Source organism: Chionomys nivalis, chromosome 16 (assembly GCF_950005125.1).
Source record: "Chionomys nivalis chromosome 16, mChiNiv1.1, whole genome shotgun sequence".
NCBI lineage: Eukaryota > Metazoa > Chordata > Mammalia > Rodentia > Cricetidae > Chionomys > Chionomys nivalis.
In genome coordinates, this window is record NC_080101.1 from 27,277,809 (window position 1) to 27,291,363 (window position 13,555).

At 41.6% G+C, this 13,555-nt stretch overlaps 1 protein-coding gene across 1 annotated transcript in view; it reads right to left on the reverse strand.

Annotated features, from left to right (window-relative positions):
* LOC130888270 (phospholipid-transporting ATPase FetA) overlaps positions 1 to 13,555 on the reverse strand; it is a 76,635-nt gene that overhangs the window by 31,996 nt on the left and 31,084 nt on the right. Inside the window, exons 9-11 of the mRNA XM_057791191.1 lie at positions 9,331 to 9,413; positions 7,967 to 8,125; positions 5,734 to 5,822 (exon numbers count right to left, since the gene is read on the reverse strand). Of these exons, the coding sequence (XP_057647174.1) occupies positions 5,734 to 5,822; positions 7,967 to 8,125; positions 9,331 to 9,413 (331 nt within the window). The remainder of the gene's footprint in view (positions 1 to 5,733; positions 5,823 to 7,966; positions 8,126 to 9,330; positions 9,414 to 13,555) is intronic.

Below are 13,555 nucleotides of genomic sequence, written 5' to 3' on the forward strand. Positions count from 1 at the left end.
GGCTCTCAACTCACAATCCTTGGTTCCATTCTTTTTAAGCTCTTCACACATGATTGACCTCTTTCTTTTTCTTTTTTCTTTCTTTTTTTAATTTTTTATTTTTTTGAGACAGGGTTTCTCTGAGTTCTCTGGAACTCACTACGTAGACCAGGCTGACCTTGAACTCACAGAGATTCATCTGCCTTTGCCTCCCGAGAGCTGGGATTAAAGATGTATATCACAGCCGGGCGGTGGCAGTGCACGCCTTTAATCCCAGCACTCGGGAGGCAGAGGCAGGCAGATCTCTGTGAGTTCGAGACCAGCCTGGTCTACAGAGCTAGTTCCAGGACAGGCTCCAAAGCCACAGAGAAACCCTGTCTCGAAAAACCAAAAAAACAAACAAACAAACAAAAAAAAAATAAAGATGTATATCACCACCGTCCAGCAATCTGCAATCTCTTAATACTAAATTTATTTATTTATACACTTTAAGTTTTCATGCACGCATGTGCTGTGTGTTGGACACATTTCCCTCCTGTTTCTGACACCCACCTTTCTCATCTCTTTCTCCTCTATTTGTACCCTTTGTTCTAAACAATTTCATAACTTTTTTGAAAAATACTTATTTGTGTGTGTGCATGTATGTGTGTTTGTGTGTGCATGCACACATGCACATGTGTCTGTGGATGTCAAAAGAGGGCATCAAATCCCCTGAAGCTAGACTTACAGGGAGTTGTGAGCTGTCTGATGTGGGTGCTTGCGGCCACTCTCAATAGTCAACAAGCCTTGCTAGTTTTTAGAGCTGTATGCACTGCATCTAAAGGACTGTGGGAAGGAACTGTGATCTTAAGCTTTCCTTATTTCCATTTGTTGCAGTGCTGGGGACCCAGAGCCTTAAACATACGATGTGAGTACTCCACCACTGAGCCACAGCCTTCGCCCTAGAGAAACTTCTCATTAAAAAGGCAGTTTATAATTCAGACATTGATGAGAAGTCTATACAAAGAAAAGGCATTCAAGATGCTTTTCAGTTCTAGCAGTACAATAAAAACAAAATGAAAAGAAATTAACTGTAGATACCACCAGAACAGCTCAGTTATGCAAAGACGTTATTTAAATAATAAAGCTAATTTCTATCCAGTCCCAGGACACTGGCTGATCAGGATTGAGTCAGCAACCAAATCCAGAGTCAGCAATCTCCACTGGAACAGATACAGGGGAGTAACTGCTGAGCGAGTGAGCCAGAGCCAGAGTCTTCTGAGGGTCTGGACATGAATCTGGGACCTTCAAGGGAGTAGACCTAAACCAGGACTCCGGTGGGACTGGGCATGAGCCTAGGACCTCCCAGGAACTAGGCTTGAGCCAGGACCTCTGCCAGTCTGGGCGTGAGAGAACCTGGGATCTCCAAGGGAATAGGCAGGAGCCAGAGATCTCTGTGGGGCCAGGCATGAGTCCGGGACCTCAGACGGGAGTAGGCCTGAGCCAGGTCCTCTGTGGGTCCAGGCATTGGTCTGGGACATCAAAGGGAATAGGCAGGGACCTGGAACCTCTGCGGGTCCCTTGCATGATTCTGGAACTTCGGAGGGAGTAAGAAGGTCCTCTGCCAGTCTAGGCACACCTGAGCCTGGACATCCAAGGAAGTAGGCCAGAATCAGAAACCTTTCCAGGTCCAACTCCAGGGACTTCTGCAGGAGGGGATCCAGACCAGTATTTACAGAAACAGGGCAAAGCTGACAACCTAGGCCAAAGTAGGCCTGAGACAGCAAACTCCAAGGGATCAGAGCAAAGCACAGGAGTGCTGAGCTATTTCAAGGAATACAGAGTAACCAACGGGGTAACTAGAACTGTGACAGGAAAAATCCATCAAGAGGAAATTTCAATATTGAACATCTATGCCCCAAATACACTGGCACCCTCATATGTAAACAAAACACTTCTAAAGCTTAAATCATACATTAAACCCCACACACTAATAGTGGGAGACTTCAACACTCCCTTCTCACTGGACAGGTCAATCAGACAAAAAATGAACAGAGAAATAAGAGAACTAACAGATATTATGACTCAAATGGACTTAACAGACATCTATAAAATATTCCATCCAAACAGAAAAGAATATACCTTCTTCTCAGCACCTCATGGAACCTTCTCAAAAACTGACCACATCCTTGGTAACAAAACAAACCTCAACACATACAAAAAACTGGAATAACCCAATGTACCTTATCAGATCACATGGTTTAAAACTAGAAGTCAACAATACTAATTCCAAAAAATTCACAAACACATGGAAATTAAAGAATGCTCACCTGAATTATCAATGAGTCAAGGAAGAAATAAAGGGAGAAATTAAAGACTTCCTAAAATTCAATGAAAATGACCATACAACATACCCAAATTTATGGGACACAATAAAAGCAGTGTTAAGAGGAAAGTTCATAGCACTAAACACCCACATAAAGAATTGGAAAAATGCCACACTAGTGAATTAACAGAACATTTAAAAACTTTAGAACAAAAAGAAGCAAACTCAACTATGAGAACTAGACAGCAAGAAATAATCAAATTGAGAGCTAAAATCAACAAAATAGAAACAAAGAAAACAATAAAAAGAATCAATGAGACAAAGAACTGGTTCTTCGAGAAAATCAACAAAATGGACAAACCTTTATTCAAACTAATCAAAAGGCAGAGAGAGAATATCCAAATTAACAAAATCAGAAATGAAAAGGGGACATAACAACAGACATGGAGGAAATACAGAGAATCATCATGTCATATTTCGAACACCTGTACCTCACAAAATTGGAAAACTTAAAGGAAATGGACAAGTTTCTGGATAAATATCACTTACCAAAATTAAATCAAGACCAGGTAAGCAAATTAAGCAGACCTATAACTGCTGAAGAAATAGAAACAGTCATCAAAAGTCTCCCAACCAAAAGAAAGCCCAGGACCAGATGGTTTCAGCTCAGAATTCTACAAGACTTTCAAAGAAGAACTAATACCAATACTCCTCAAATTATTCCACATAATGAAAACAGAAGGAACATTGCCAAACCCTTTTTATGAGGCTACACTTACCTTGATACCCAAACTACAGAAAGATATTACTAAGAAAGAGAATTAAAGACCAATCTCACTCATGAACATTGATGCAAAAATACTAAATAAAATACTAGCAAATCAAATCCAAAAACACATCAGAACCACCATCCACCATGATCAAGTCGGCTTCTTCCCACAGATACAGGGATGGTTCAACATACAAAAATCTGTCAATGTAATTCACCATATAAACAAGCTGAAAAATAAAAACCACATGATCATCTCATTAGATGCTGAAAAGCGTTTTCACAAAATATAACATCCTTTCATGATAAAGGTCTTGGAGAGAGCAGGGATACAAGGAACATACCTAAACATAATAAAGGCAATATACAGCAAGTCAACAGCTAACATCAAACTGAATGGAGAGAAACTCCCAGCGATTCTACTGAAATCAGGAACAAGACAAGGTTGTCTATTCTCTCCATATCTATTCAATATAGTGCTTGAGGTCCTAGCTAGAGCAATAAGACACCAAAAGGAAATCAAGGGGATACAAATTGGAAAAGAAGAAGTCAAACTCTCACTGTTTGCTGATGATATGCTAGTTTACATAAACGATCCCAAAAATTCTACCAAGGAACTTCTACAACTCATAAACACTTTCAGTAATGTAGCAGAACACAAGATTAACTCAAAATAATCAGTAGCCCTCCTGTACACAGATGATAAAAGGGTCGAGGAAGAAATCAGAGAATCAACACCTTTCACAATAGCCACAAATAGCATAAAATATCTCGGAGTAACTCTAACCAAACAAGTAGAAGACTTGTATTACAAGAACTTTAAATCTTTGAAGAAAGAAATTGAAGAATATATCAGAAAGTGGAAAGATCTCCCATGCTCTTGGGTAGGCAGAATTAACATAGTAAAAATGGCAATCTTACCAAAAGCAATCTACAGATTCAATGCAATGCCTGTCAAAATCCCAGCAAAATTCTTTAAAGACCTTGAAAGAACAGTACTCCACTTCATGTGGAAAAGCAAAAAACCAGGATAGCCAAAACAACCCTGTACAATAAAAGAACTTCTGGAGGCATCACAATCCCTGACTTCAAACTCTACTACAGAGCTACAGTACTGAAAACACCCTGGTATTGGCATAAGAACAGGCAGGAGGACCAATAGAACTGAATAGAAGATCCGGATATCAATCTACACATCTTCGAACATGTGATTTTTGACAAAGAAGCAAAAAATATTAAATGGAAAAAAGAAAACATATTTAACAAGTGGTGCTGGTATAACTGGAAATCAACATGCAAAAGAATGAAAATAGACCCCTATCTATCACCATGCACAAAACTCAAGTCCAAATTTATCAAAGACCTCAACATAAAGCCAGCCACACTGAACCTTATAGAAGAGAAAGTGGGAAATACACTTGAACACAGAAGACCACTTCCTAACATAACCCTAGCAACACAGACACTGAGAGAAACAATTAATAAATGGGACCTCCTGAAACTGAAAAGCTTCTGTAAAGCAAAGGACACAGTCAACAAGACAAAACAACAGCCTAAGGATGGGAAAAGATCTTCACTAACCCCACAAAGGACAGAGGTCTGATCTCTAAAATATACAAAGAACTCAAGAAATTGGACACCAAAAGAACATATAATCCAATAAAAAAAATGGAGAACTCTCAAACAGAGAACTCTCAACAGAGGAATCTAAAATGGCTGAAAGACACTTAAGGAAATGTTCAACATTCTTAGTCATCAGAGAAATGCAAATCAAAACAGCTCTGAGATTCCATCTTACACCTATAAGAATCAAAAACACTGATGACAACTTATGCTGGAGAGGTTGTGGGGTAAAGGGAACACTTCTGCAATGCTAGTGGGAATGCAAATTGGTACAACCCCTTTGGAAGTCAGTGTGGTGATTTCTCTGAAAATTAGGAAACAGCCTTCCTCAAGACCCAGCAATACCACTTTTGGGTATATATCCAAAGGATGCTCAATCGTGCCACAAGGACATGTGCTCAGCTATGTTCATAGCAGAACCTGGAAACAGCCTAAATGCCCCTCGATCGAAGAATGAATAAGGAAAATGTGGTATATTTCCCTTTCTCATGATCTCTTTATTAGTGATCTATTTATTTATTTATTTATTTATTTATTTATTTATTTATTTTAGCAGAAGAAGCTCTATTCTTCCAATTGAAATGTTATAAAACAGCATAATGAGAAGTTACTCTACTTGAAGCAGGAACTCAGGTAAGGCCAGAGCAAACGCTACCAGATCTTCTCCTGCCTCTGCAGCAGCCTTAAGACTCCTTTGAGGAATATGGCTTTAAAACGTCCAGTTTAAATAAGGTGTACCATTAGTCTATGTGATAGGTTAGTAAAGTAATGATCAAAACTGACATGAGAAAGCATCTTTACTTCTAAAGCAGGGTCCTAGATTCGCTCTGGTCCCATTACCAAAAGCAACAGTTTCTCAATTGTCATTGTCTTGAATAGAAGGCATAACTTAGATCATACTGTGTACATTGAGTCTGTTCTTTCCTGGCTCACACCTTAGCTTGTGGGGTCATCAAACTTCTCATGACTTCAAACAACTACATTCTGATTTGAAAGTGCCAGCTACTGCTGTGGACATATGTCTATGCAAAGACACAGGTGAAAGTGTTTCACTCACCCAGACCACAAGGACATTCATGAGGTGGTCTATGTGTGTTCGTTTGAAGGTGGACCTTCCGCTGTTCTGCATTAATTTGGTGTCTGGCCCTAAGCAAAACAGGGAGAATTCCATATCTTAGAATCACTGAATATACTCAGAGCTTCAAATCGTGTTGACGTATGCCTTTATGTTCACTTATTCTAAGCTCTTATGTAAATCCAATCAGCGATACACAGAAAGGAATGTGTTTCCTTACTGAGTGTCTGCACTTACTCCTCTCTTACCAGCTCCTCCTGTCTGGATTCTCCCTAAGTCAGAACAGGAGACACCTGGGTGTTCTTGTCCCCACCTGGCTTATTTAGCTAAGGGAAGGAATTTTCTGGTAGGAGACACTCTGCTTTCTTTTGAGGAAACCCGTTGCTGAGTCAGGCTACATTCAAAGTTCCTGAGAACGGAAGAAAGGAAGTGGTGATGACAGCGATTTCTTTCTGGGGTAGAAACTTGGGAGCTGAGACTTCTCTGTGGCTGAGAAACATAGATGCCATGTTCCTTTTTCCTCACAGTGAGCAAAGGAGCCTTGAATGGCATGGACCTGACTTACAAACTACTGGTCAGAGACATTGGTAGCAGCGTGAGAGAAAATATTCAAAAGGGGGTTTAGGAAGGAAGTGTAAGTAGGGATTTCTCCGGCCTTTTGTCCTCTGACTACCGTCTTACATGTGTTCTAATGCAGGGGTGCCACAGATGTGCTCATGTGGGGTAGCTGGGTTTTCTGGTTTGTGGGCAAACACCAGGAGCACAGAGCATGAGCTGAAGCATTCTGTCCTCCACAGGGTTGGGTCTCTGAGAGTTCGAGGCAGTGGAGGGATCACATCTCCCAAGGACTGCGGAAAGACTGGCTTTCAAGAGGAAGGGAGAGATGGTGGCAGCACCGTACACACAACAGTGACGCAGGTCTGCACCACGAGACCCCGCACAGAGCTCCCCCAAATGCATCACTATCGTTACTATGGCTTTGGGGGAAACCTGCCGCTGAACAAATGGACTATCTAGGAGCGGTTTTCCTATGTGTGCATAGCTGCTGATGCAGTGAAGGAAGGAGGTCTACTTTACATCATTTGAGGTGGAAACTGAGCAGCTTAGAAGCTGCCATTCCATATCAAGAACCAAAAACAAGTTCTATCAGGGCTTCCTTGGATTCTTCACCTTCTCCAGAAGGTGTTTGTCTTATTTTCCACAGAAGGAGAACTAAGTCTCATGTTTAAGAGTGGATGATCTAGAAAAGACCTCCAGAAATCCAAGTTTATTAATATTCTGTACGCTAAATCTTTCTTGATTCTTCCTACTGTGGTTATGGTTGTGTTAAAGCCTACATTTCAATTATGTCCTAAGAGCGCATTTGTTGAAAGCTTGGTATCCAACAGATGGCGCTATTGAGGTAGTAGAAACTTGAAGGGCACGGTCCTGAAGGCCCCTCCTAGCGCTGGTCTGCATCTCCGCTAGCAGGACATGAGCAGCTGTGTCGAGCATGTATTCTCACTGTGACATTTGGCCTTGCTACAGTCCCATGCTATAGGGTCAAGCAACCATGGACTAACACCTAGGAAACTGAGCAAAAATTAAGTCTTTCATCCTAAAGAGTTAACCTAAGATAGTTTATCACGGGGATAAAACAGGAACAAAACTATCAGTGTCTGTTGCCACTAAGGGTGCAGAGTGGCGCAGAGGCTCTTTCCCAGCCATGCCATGAACCAAGAAAATCTCTCACTACATATTGTGGGTCGTGATTCTAAATGACATCTCAATACAGGCCAGTAACATGGTGCTTTTCTCTTCTATGAAGTCTCCATGATATATTTTCTATTATTTTGCATAATGAACACTGTCTATATTCCCTTTTTATGGGCATAATCTCTGTGTAATCTTACGTTCACATGCTAATTCTGTTATACTTTCTCTATATGAACACCCTCTCCTGTGTCCATGTATGGTTGGGAAAACCCATGAATGCCTTATGGTGTTGAAACACAAAGCTGTTCTCTAAGAAAGAAGGAGCTGATATGTTTAAAGCACATTGCCTGGAACAAAGTCACTTTCCCCCTCAACTTCTTTTCCAGGCACTTGTTAGCCTAGCATCAACCCAGCACTAAGCTACTCTTCTGATACATGTTTGAATATTATATCCGAATCATAACTTGGTGGTGAGCAGGCTCTAACGGGTGGGGTCTGGCTCTAGCTGCAGGAAGCATACCAGTATAAATCACCAAACCGTAACACCAGTCTGTGTTCCTGATGATGCAGCCCCGGAGCAGAAGCTTGTCATGGTCCAGGAAGTAGCTGTACCCCAGATAGGTCAGGATTCCGGAAAACTTGTCCAGCTTGTTATTGGGGGGCTCACAGCGAACTTCTCCTGCAGATAAGGAAAGTAGGAAGGGTGCTAGCTCTGTAACCTTGGTGGAATGCTCAGCAGAAAAGCAGGACAACATATAACACAACTACATATTTTTTTATTCATTTTTTCTCAGCTACTCCCCCTCCTGCACTCAATTCCTTTAGAAAGCACAAAAATATTTCAGGGCACTAACCCAACAAAACAACAAATCTGTATTGCTATAGAGCACCCAGAGAAACCACCACAGGGTACTTGATCAATATTAGTACTGCCAGGTCAGTCAGTATCAGTGAAGCTGAAGAAATGAAAATATTACTCTAAAGGGAACCACTATTTTTTCTCAAAATAGAAATAGTTGACTTCTTCCTGATTAATAAACATATCCTTTGTAAATATTTTAAAATGTTTATTGGCTTTATTTATCTACTTTGACGTGGGGGGGGGATGTATGCAATGGTGCGTGTGTGGAGACCAGAGGACAGCATGTGGGAGCCGCTCTCTCCTTCCACCATCTGGGTCCAGGCTTGGGAGCAGGTGCCTTTATTCTCTGAGCCATCTTGCTGGATCTCCTTTGTAAATATTTATAACATGCTAAAATGACCAAGAAACGTTTTTGAGACCTTACTACGTATCCCTGTCTAGCCTGGAACTCATTATGTAGGCCAGGCTGGCTCTAAACTCAGAGATTGTTGGCCTCTGTCTCCAGAGGGCTGGGATTAAAGGCTTTTGGAAAACATTGTAGTCTACTTATTGTTTAGAGAAAAGGCTATTAGCCTTTGAATTACATCCTGTAAGCTTTCTATTCTGTGCATGTTTCCCCAAAGCATCTTTTGTTTGTTTGTTTTTAAGGTTTATTTATTATGCATACAGTGTTCTGCCTGCATATATGCCTTCAGGCCAGAAGAGGGCACCAGATCTCATTATGGATGGTTGTGAAACACCATGTGGTTGCGGGGAACTGAACTTAGGACTTCTGGAAGGGCTGAGCCATCTCTCCAGTCCCACCCCAAATATGTTTAACATTATGTGTACATGCTGGCTTTTGTAATCTATAATTTTCTCCTATTATGTTGTGTAAGTTTTCTTCCACGTCAAGGACTATCTATCACTTTGCATATTGTTTAAAATGAGCTGTATAGAATTCCTGCATGGATGTACCATTCTTTATTTAGTCCTCTGGTGATGAACGTTTGGGTGGGCAGCCCACTCATTTCCCGACTCACCATCAAAGGCAGACAGCAGCTTCAGGTTGTCCTCCATCTCACAGGTAACTGAAATGGACTGCTTCACTTTCAGGTTGGTTTCACTAGAGTAAATGTTCATCAAATGCATGAGACATAAACACAACAATAGCACAGGACCAGCTTGTGCTACTTCGCTGGGTTTTTAGAAAATAAATGTTGCCAGCAGAATACAGGCTAAGGGTTTGAAGTGAACGCCTCACACTAGTTACACCTGGTTCTCATGGCAGTATGGAGGAGTGGTAACTGCAAGGAACCCACCCCTCAGACCCTGCACAACATACCACCACTACTTTAACCAACACAGGAGAAGTAGCCGTTAGGAATGTTAGGTAGTAACCTGAAGGTGGCAAGCATCTGCTCCCTTCAGGAAGATGGAGCAGGTTCTGGTGAGAACTTGCTCACACCTCAGAGGAAACATAGTTCTGGGTTCAAAAATATTTACAGGGTCCATGAAAAGATCACAAGATCACAATTAACCATTTTTGGATACAAGAACACACAGAGATAGTAACAACTATAGACTTCAAAAGCTTTTGGTTTTTGGGATTAGTCAGGGCTCTTTAGAGGACTAGAACTGGCAGACCATACACACACACACAACACACACACACACACACACACACACACACACACACACACACACACACATATATATATATATATATATATATATATATATATATATATGAAGCCAATTTATTAAAGTGGCCTACAGACTATAGTTCAATAGTCCAATAATGGCTGTTTCCCAGTAGAAAGTCCAAGAGTCAAGAGCAGGAGGCTGACTGGGTTAGTTGATCTTCAGTATACACTGGAATCCCAAATAAGTGGGCATGAATACTAGTGAATTGAGAATGAGGGTAAGCGGAAAAAGGGTAAGCAGTTCCTTCTTCCATGTCCTTTATGTAGGCTGCCACCAGGTGTGGCTCAGGTTAAAGGTGGATCTTCCCACCTCAAAAGATCTGGATTAAAGGTGGGTCTTCACACTTCAAAAAAATTTCATTAAGAAAAATGCCTCACCGGTGTATCCAGCTGCTTGGGTTATAGTTAATTCTCGATGTAGTCAAGTTGGCAGCCAAGACTAGCCATGACAAGCCCATCCACCCCTTGTCAAACCTGTCACACAATCATGTCTTCTCACGACATATTTCATTTACAAATGAAAACCAGCTTATAATTATGCCTAACACGATACAGCTATCTCACCTACAACCGCAAGTGCATATATGCTGAGACAGGTCACAATTACACCTAACATTACATAACTCTCCCACATACAGCTGCAAACACATTATAGATTTTAGAATAGGTGGCAATGTCCCTTGAATATTCTTTTAGTATCTCAAAACTTAATTATGATAATCACTGATATTCTCTCAATTGATGTCATATTGCATGATAAAGAAATTAAGGAAAGAAAACACAAATATCTATATAATTACATTCTTAACTCACGTCGATTGTAGTCCTCATTTCTGTAACTGGCTAAATAGCCTTAGCTGGTGCTCACAGCTACCTTCATCTACTACCCATTCTGGGTTCTCCAACAGTAAGAACTCAGCAGGTAGGTCTCTTTTCCTGATGGGTCTGTGCTCTTTGTCATCCTTTCTGGGTTAGGTTATTGTAGTTCCCATTAACTTCAATCACAGGACATGGCAGGACCAAGAGACACCCTAAAAAATCTCCTGCACTCCAGGCATAATCTTCCTCACCTCCATGTGGAGAAGCAATCCAATTTCCCCTTGGTATTCTGGTCGATCACCCCTCCTGACACTGTTCCTTTATCTTAACCTGTTGGCTTAAGGGTATCAGAAGCTCAGAGTGACCAGGGAGAAATCTGAGCTTCCAGTTCAATGGAATGTTTGTTGTGGCTCCTGTCAGGAGTGCTCCCCATTCTGGAACCAAAACTTTTAGGCTGGCAAAACTGAAGGTCATGGGAACAGGAAGCAAAAATGTTCTAGTGGGGCTAGAAATGCTCCCCTTTCTAGCACTGATCTCTGAACCCATAAATCCTAACTCAGGAAGAACTCATACCATATACTGGACACTGATTCAAAGAATACACTGCCTTCTGGAGAGCCCTGCCCCAGCACTCCATGCTGCTGCCACTTAACTGGCACTGTAACTGTGTCTTCAAAAGTCCATCCATCCTTCTAACAGGCCAGCTGCTTATGATGGTGGGAACATGAGAAAGCCAGTGGATTCCATGAACATGGAACCACTGTCACACTTCTCTGGCTGTGAAGTGAGTTCCTTGGTCAGAAACAATACCATGATGGTGGATAAGCCATCCTGTAAATCCAAGGATAGTGGTTTTGGCAGAAGCATTACATGCAGGAAAGGCAAATCCATAACCAGAATAATATCTACTCTAGTAAGGTCAAAGCATTGTCCTTTCCATAGAGGGAAGTGGTCCAACATAGTCAACCTGCCACCAGGTAGCTGACTGGTCACCCTGGGGAAGGGCGCCCTATCTGGGGCTTTGTGTTGGCAGATCTGGCACTCAGCAACAGTTGTAGGCAGGTCAGCCTGGAGAGTAGAAGTCCATGTTGTCGAGCCCGTGCAGAACCTCCATCTCTGCCATCTTAGCCACTTTGTTCTGGGTCTGCAAACTGGTTCAAGTCTGGAAATTAGTTCATTGGCTGAGATTTTTTCTTGCCATGATTGAATGTAGTTTTTTTTTTCATTTGTTTAATATTTTTTTTCTGCTTATACAGATCAAACAAAAATGTAGTAGGCTCCTTATCTTTCATGCCTAGAATCACCATGATTGATTATCTTGTACCATGAGTTCATATGAGTCTTATCACCATAAAAATCACTTTGCCTGTGCTGCCCATTATGGGTCAGGCTACTGTAAAGATTTCTTTGCTTCTCTTGCCCATTTCAGTAACTGCTATCATTTTGCCTTTAGTGATTCAGTGCTGACACCTGGCCCCTGCTACCCTGGGGCCCAAATAAACCCACTGCATTTAATTCATCCGATTGAGCAGCAGCGTCTCCAACCCTAAGGTCTGGCACGAGGGAAGCTCTTTAAATGTGTTGCTACCACTCTCACCACTTTGCACTGTGAATGAAAACTCCCCAATGGAAGCTGTGTCTGGCTGTGAACAAAAAAAATTCTGGAAGGAGTTTCTGTGTCTGCAGAGACTGATAGAACAAATGGAATTTCATTGCTGTGGAGAGATTGGAATTTTGTAGGTTCTGGGGCTAGTTAATTTGTCTTGAGCTAGTTTTAGCTTCTGGAACAGTCATGTCTTGCCCCACTCTACATCAGCTAACACTTGTGAGCATAATTAAAAGCCTCTTAGAAGCTATTGACTTAGCAGAACACTAGCTTCCGCCAGTCCAACAGCTAAGAATGTCAAACGAAATAAAATACGTTGGTGGGTACTCCACAGAGGCAGGCACAATAAAATGGAGGAACTATTCTATAGACCCAAGAGTTGTTTTTTTTTTTTGTTTGTTTGTTTTTGTTTGTTTTTGTTTTTTTTTTTGAGACAGGGTTTCTCTGTGGTTTTGGAGCCTGTCCTGGAACTAGCTCTTGTAGACCAGGCTGGTCTCGAACTCACAGAGATCCGCCTGTCTCTGCCTCCCGAGTGCTGGGATTAAAGGCGTGCGCCACCACCGCCCGGCTAGACCCAAGAGTTTTTGAGACAAGATCTCTCTACATAGCCCTGGATGTCCTGAAACTCATTATAAAGAGCAGGTTGGTCTCAAACTCACAGAGCTCTGCCTGCCTCTGCCTCCTCAGTGCTATTAAATATGCTACCATGCCTAGCTCCACCAAAATATTTAAAGTTGCTTTGATTTATGGCTTTCTTTATTCTGTAAAATTATAAAAAAAACTTTGTGAATCCAGGGTACAGCTTATTCCTTTGAAGTTGAGAGCTGTGGATAGCGTCTTACAGGATTCATAAAGGGCGTGTCTTCTGGCCTTCCCACTGTAGAGGAGTAGGCTTTCACAGCACAGCTACTCCAGCACTGGAATCTCCCTGAGCCTTAAAATCCTTTCATCAACACTAAGTCAAGGGATATCAGGCATCTTCAACTCCTTCCAGTAGGCCATCTTTTGGTAAATGCTTCAGCCAACCATTTGACACCTTTCCTTTTATTATGCAAGCTTCCATATTAAACAGAGTCTCCAATCTGAGGACCCATATCAATAGCCTCAGCCTGATCTAGTTTTATATTCTTTCCCTGT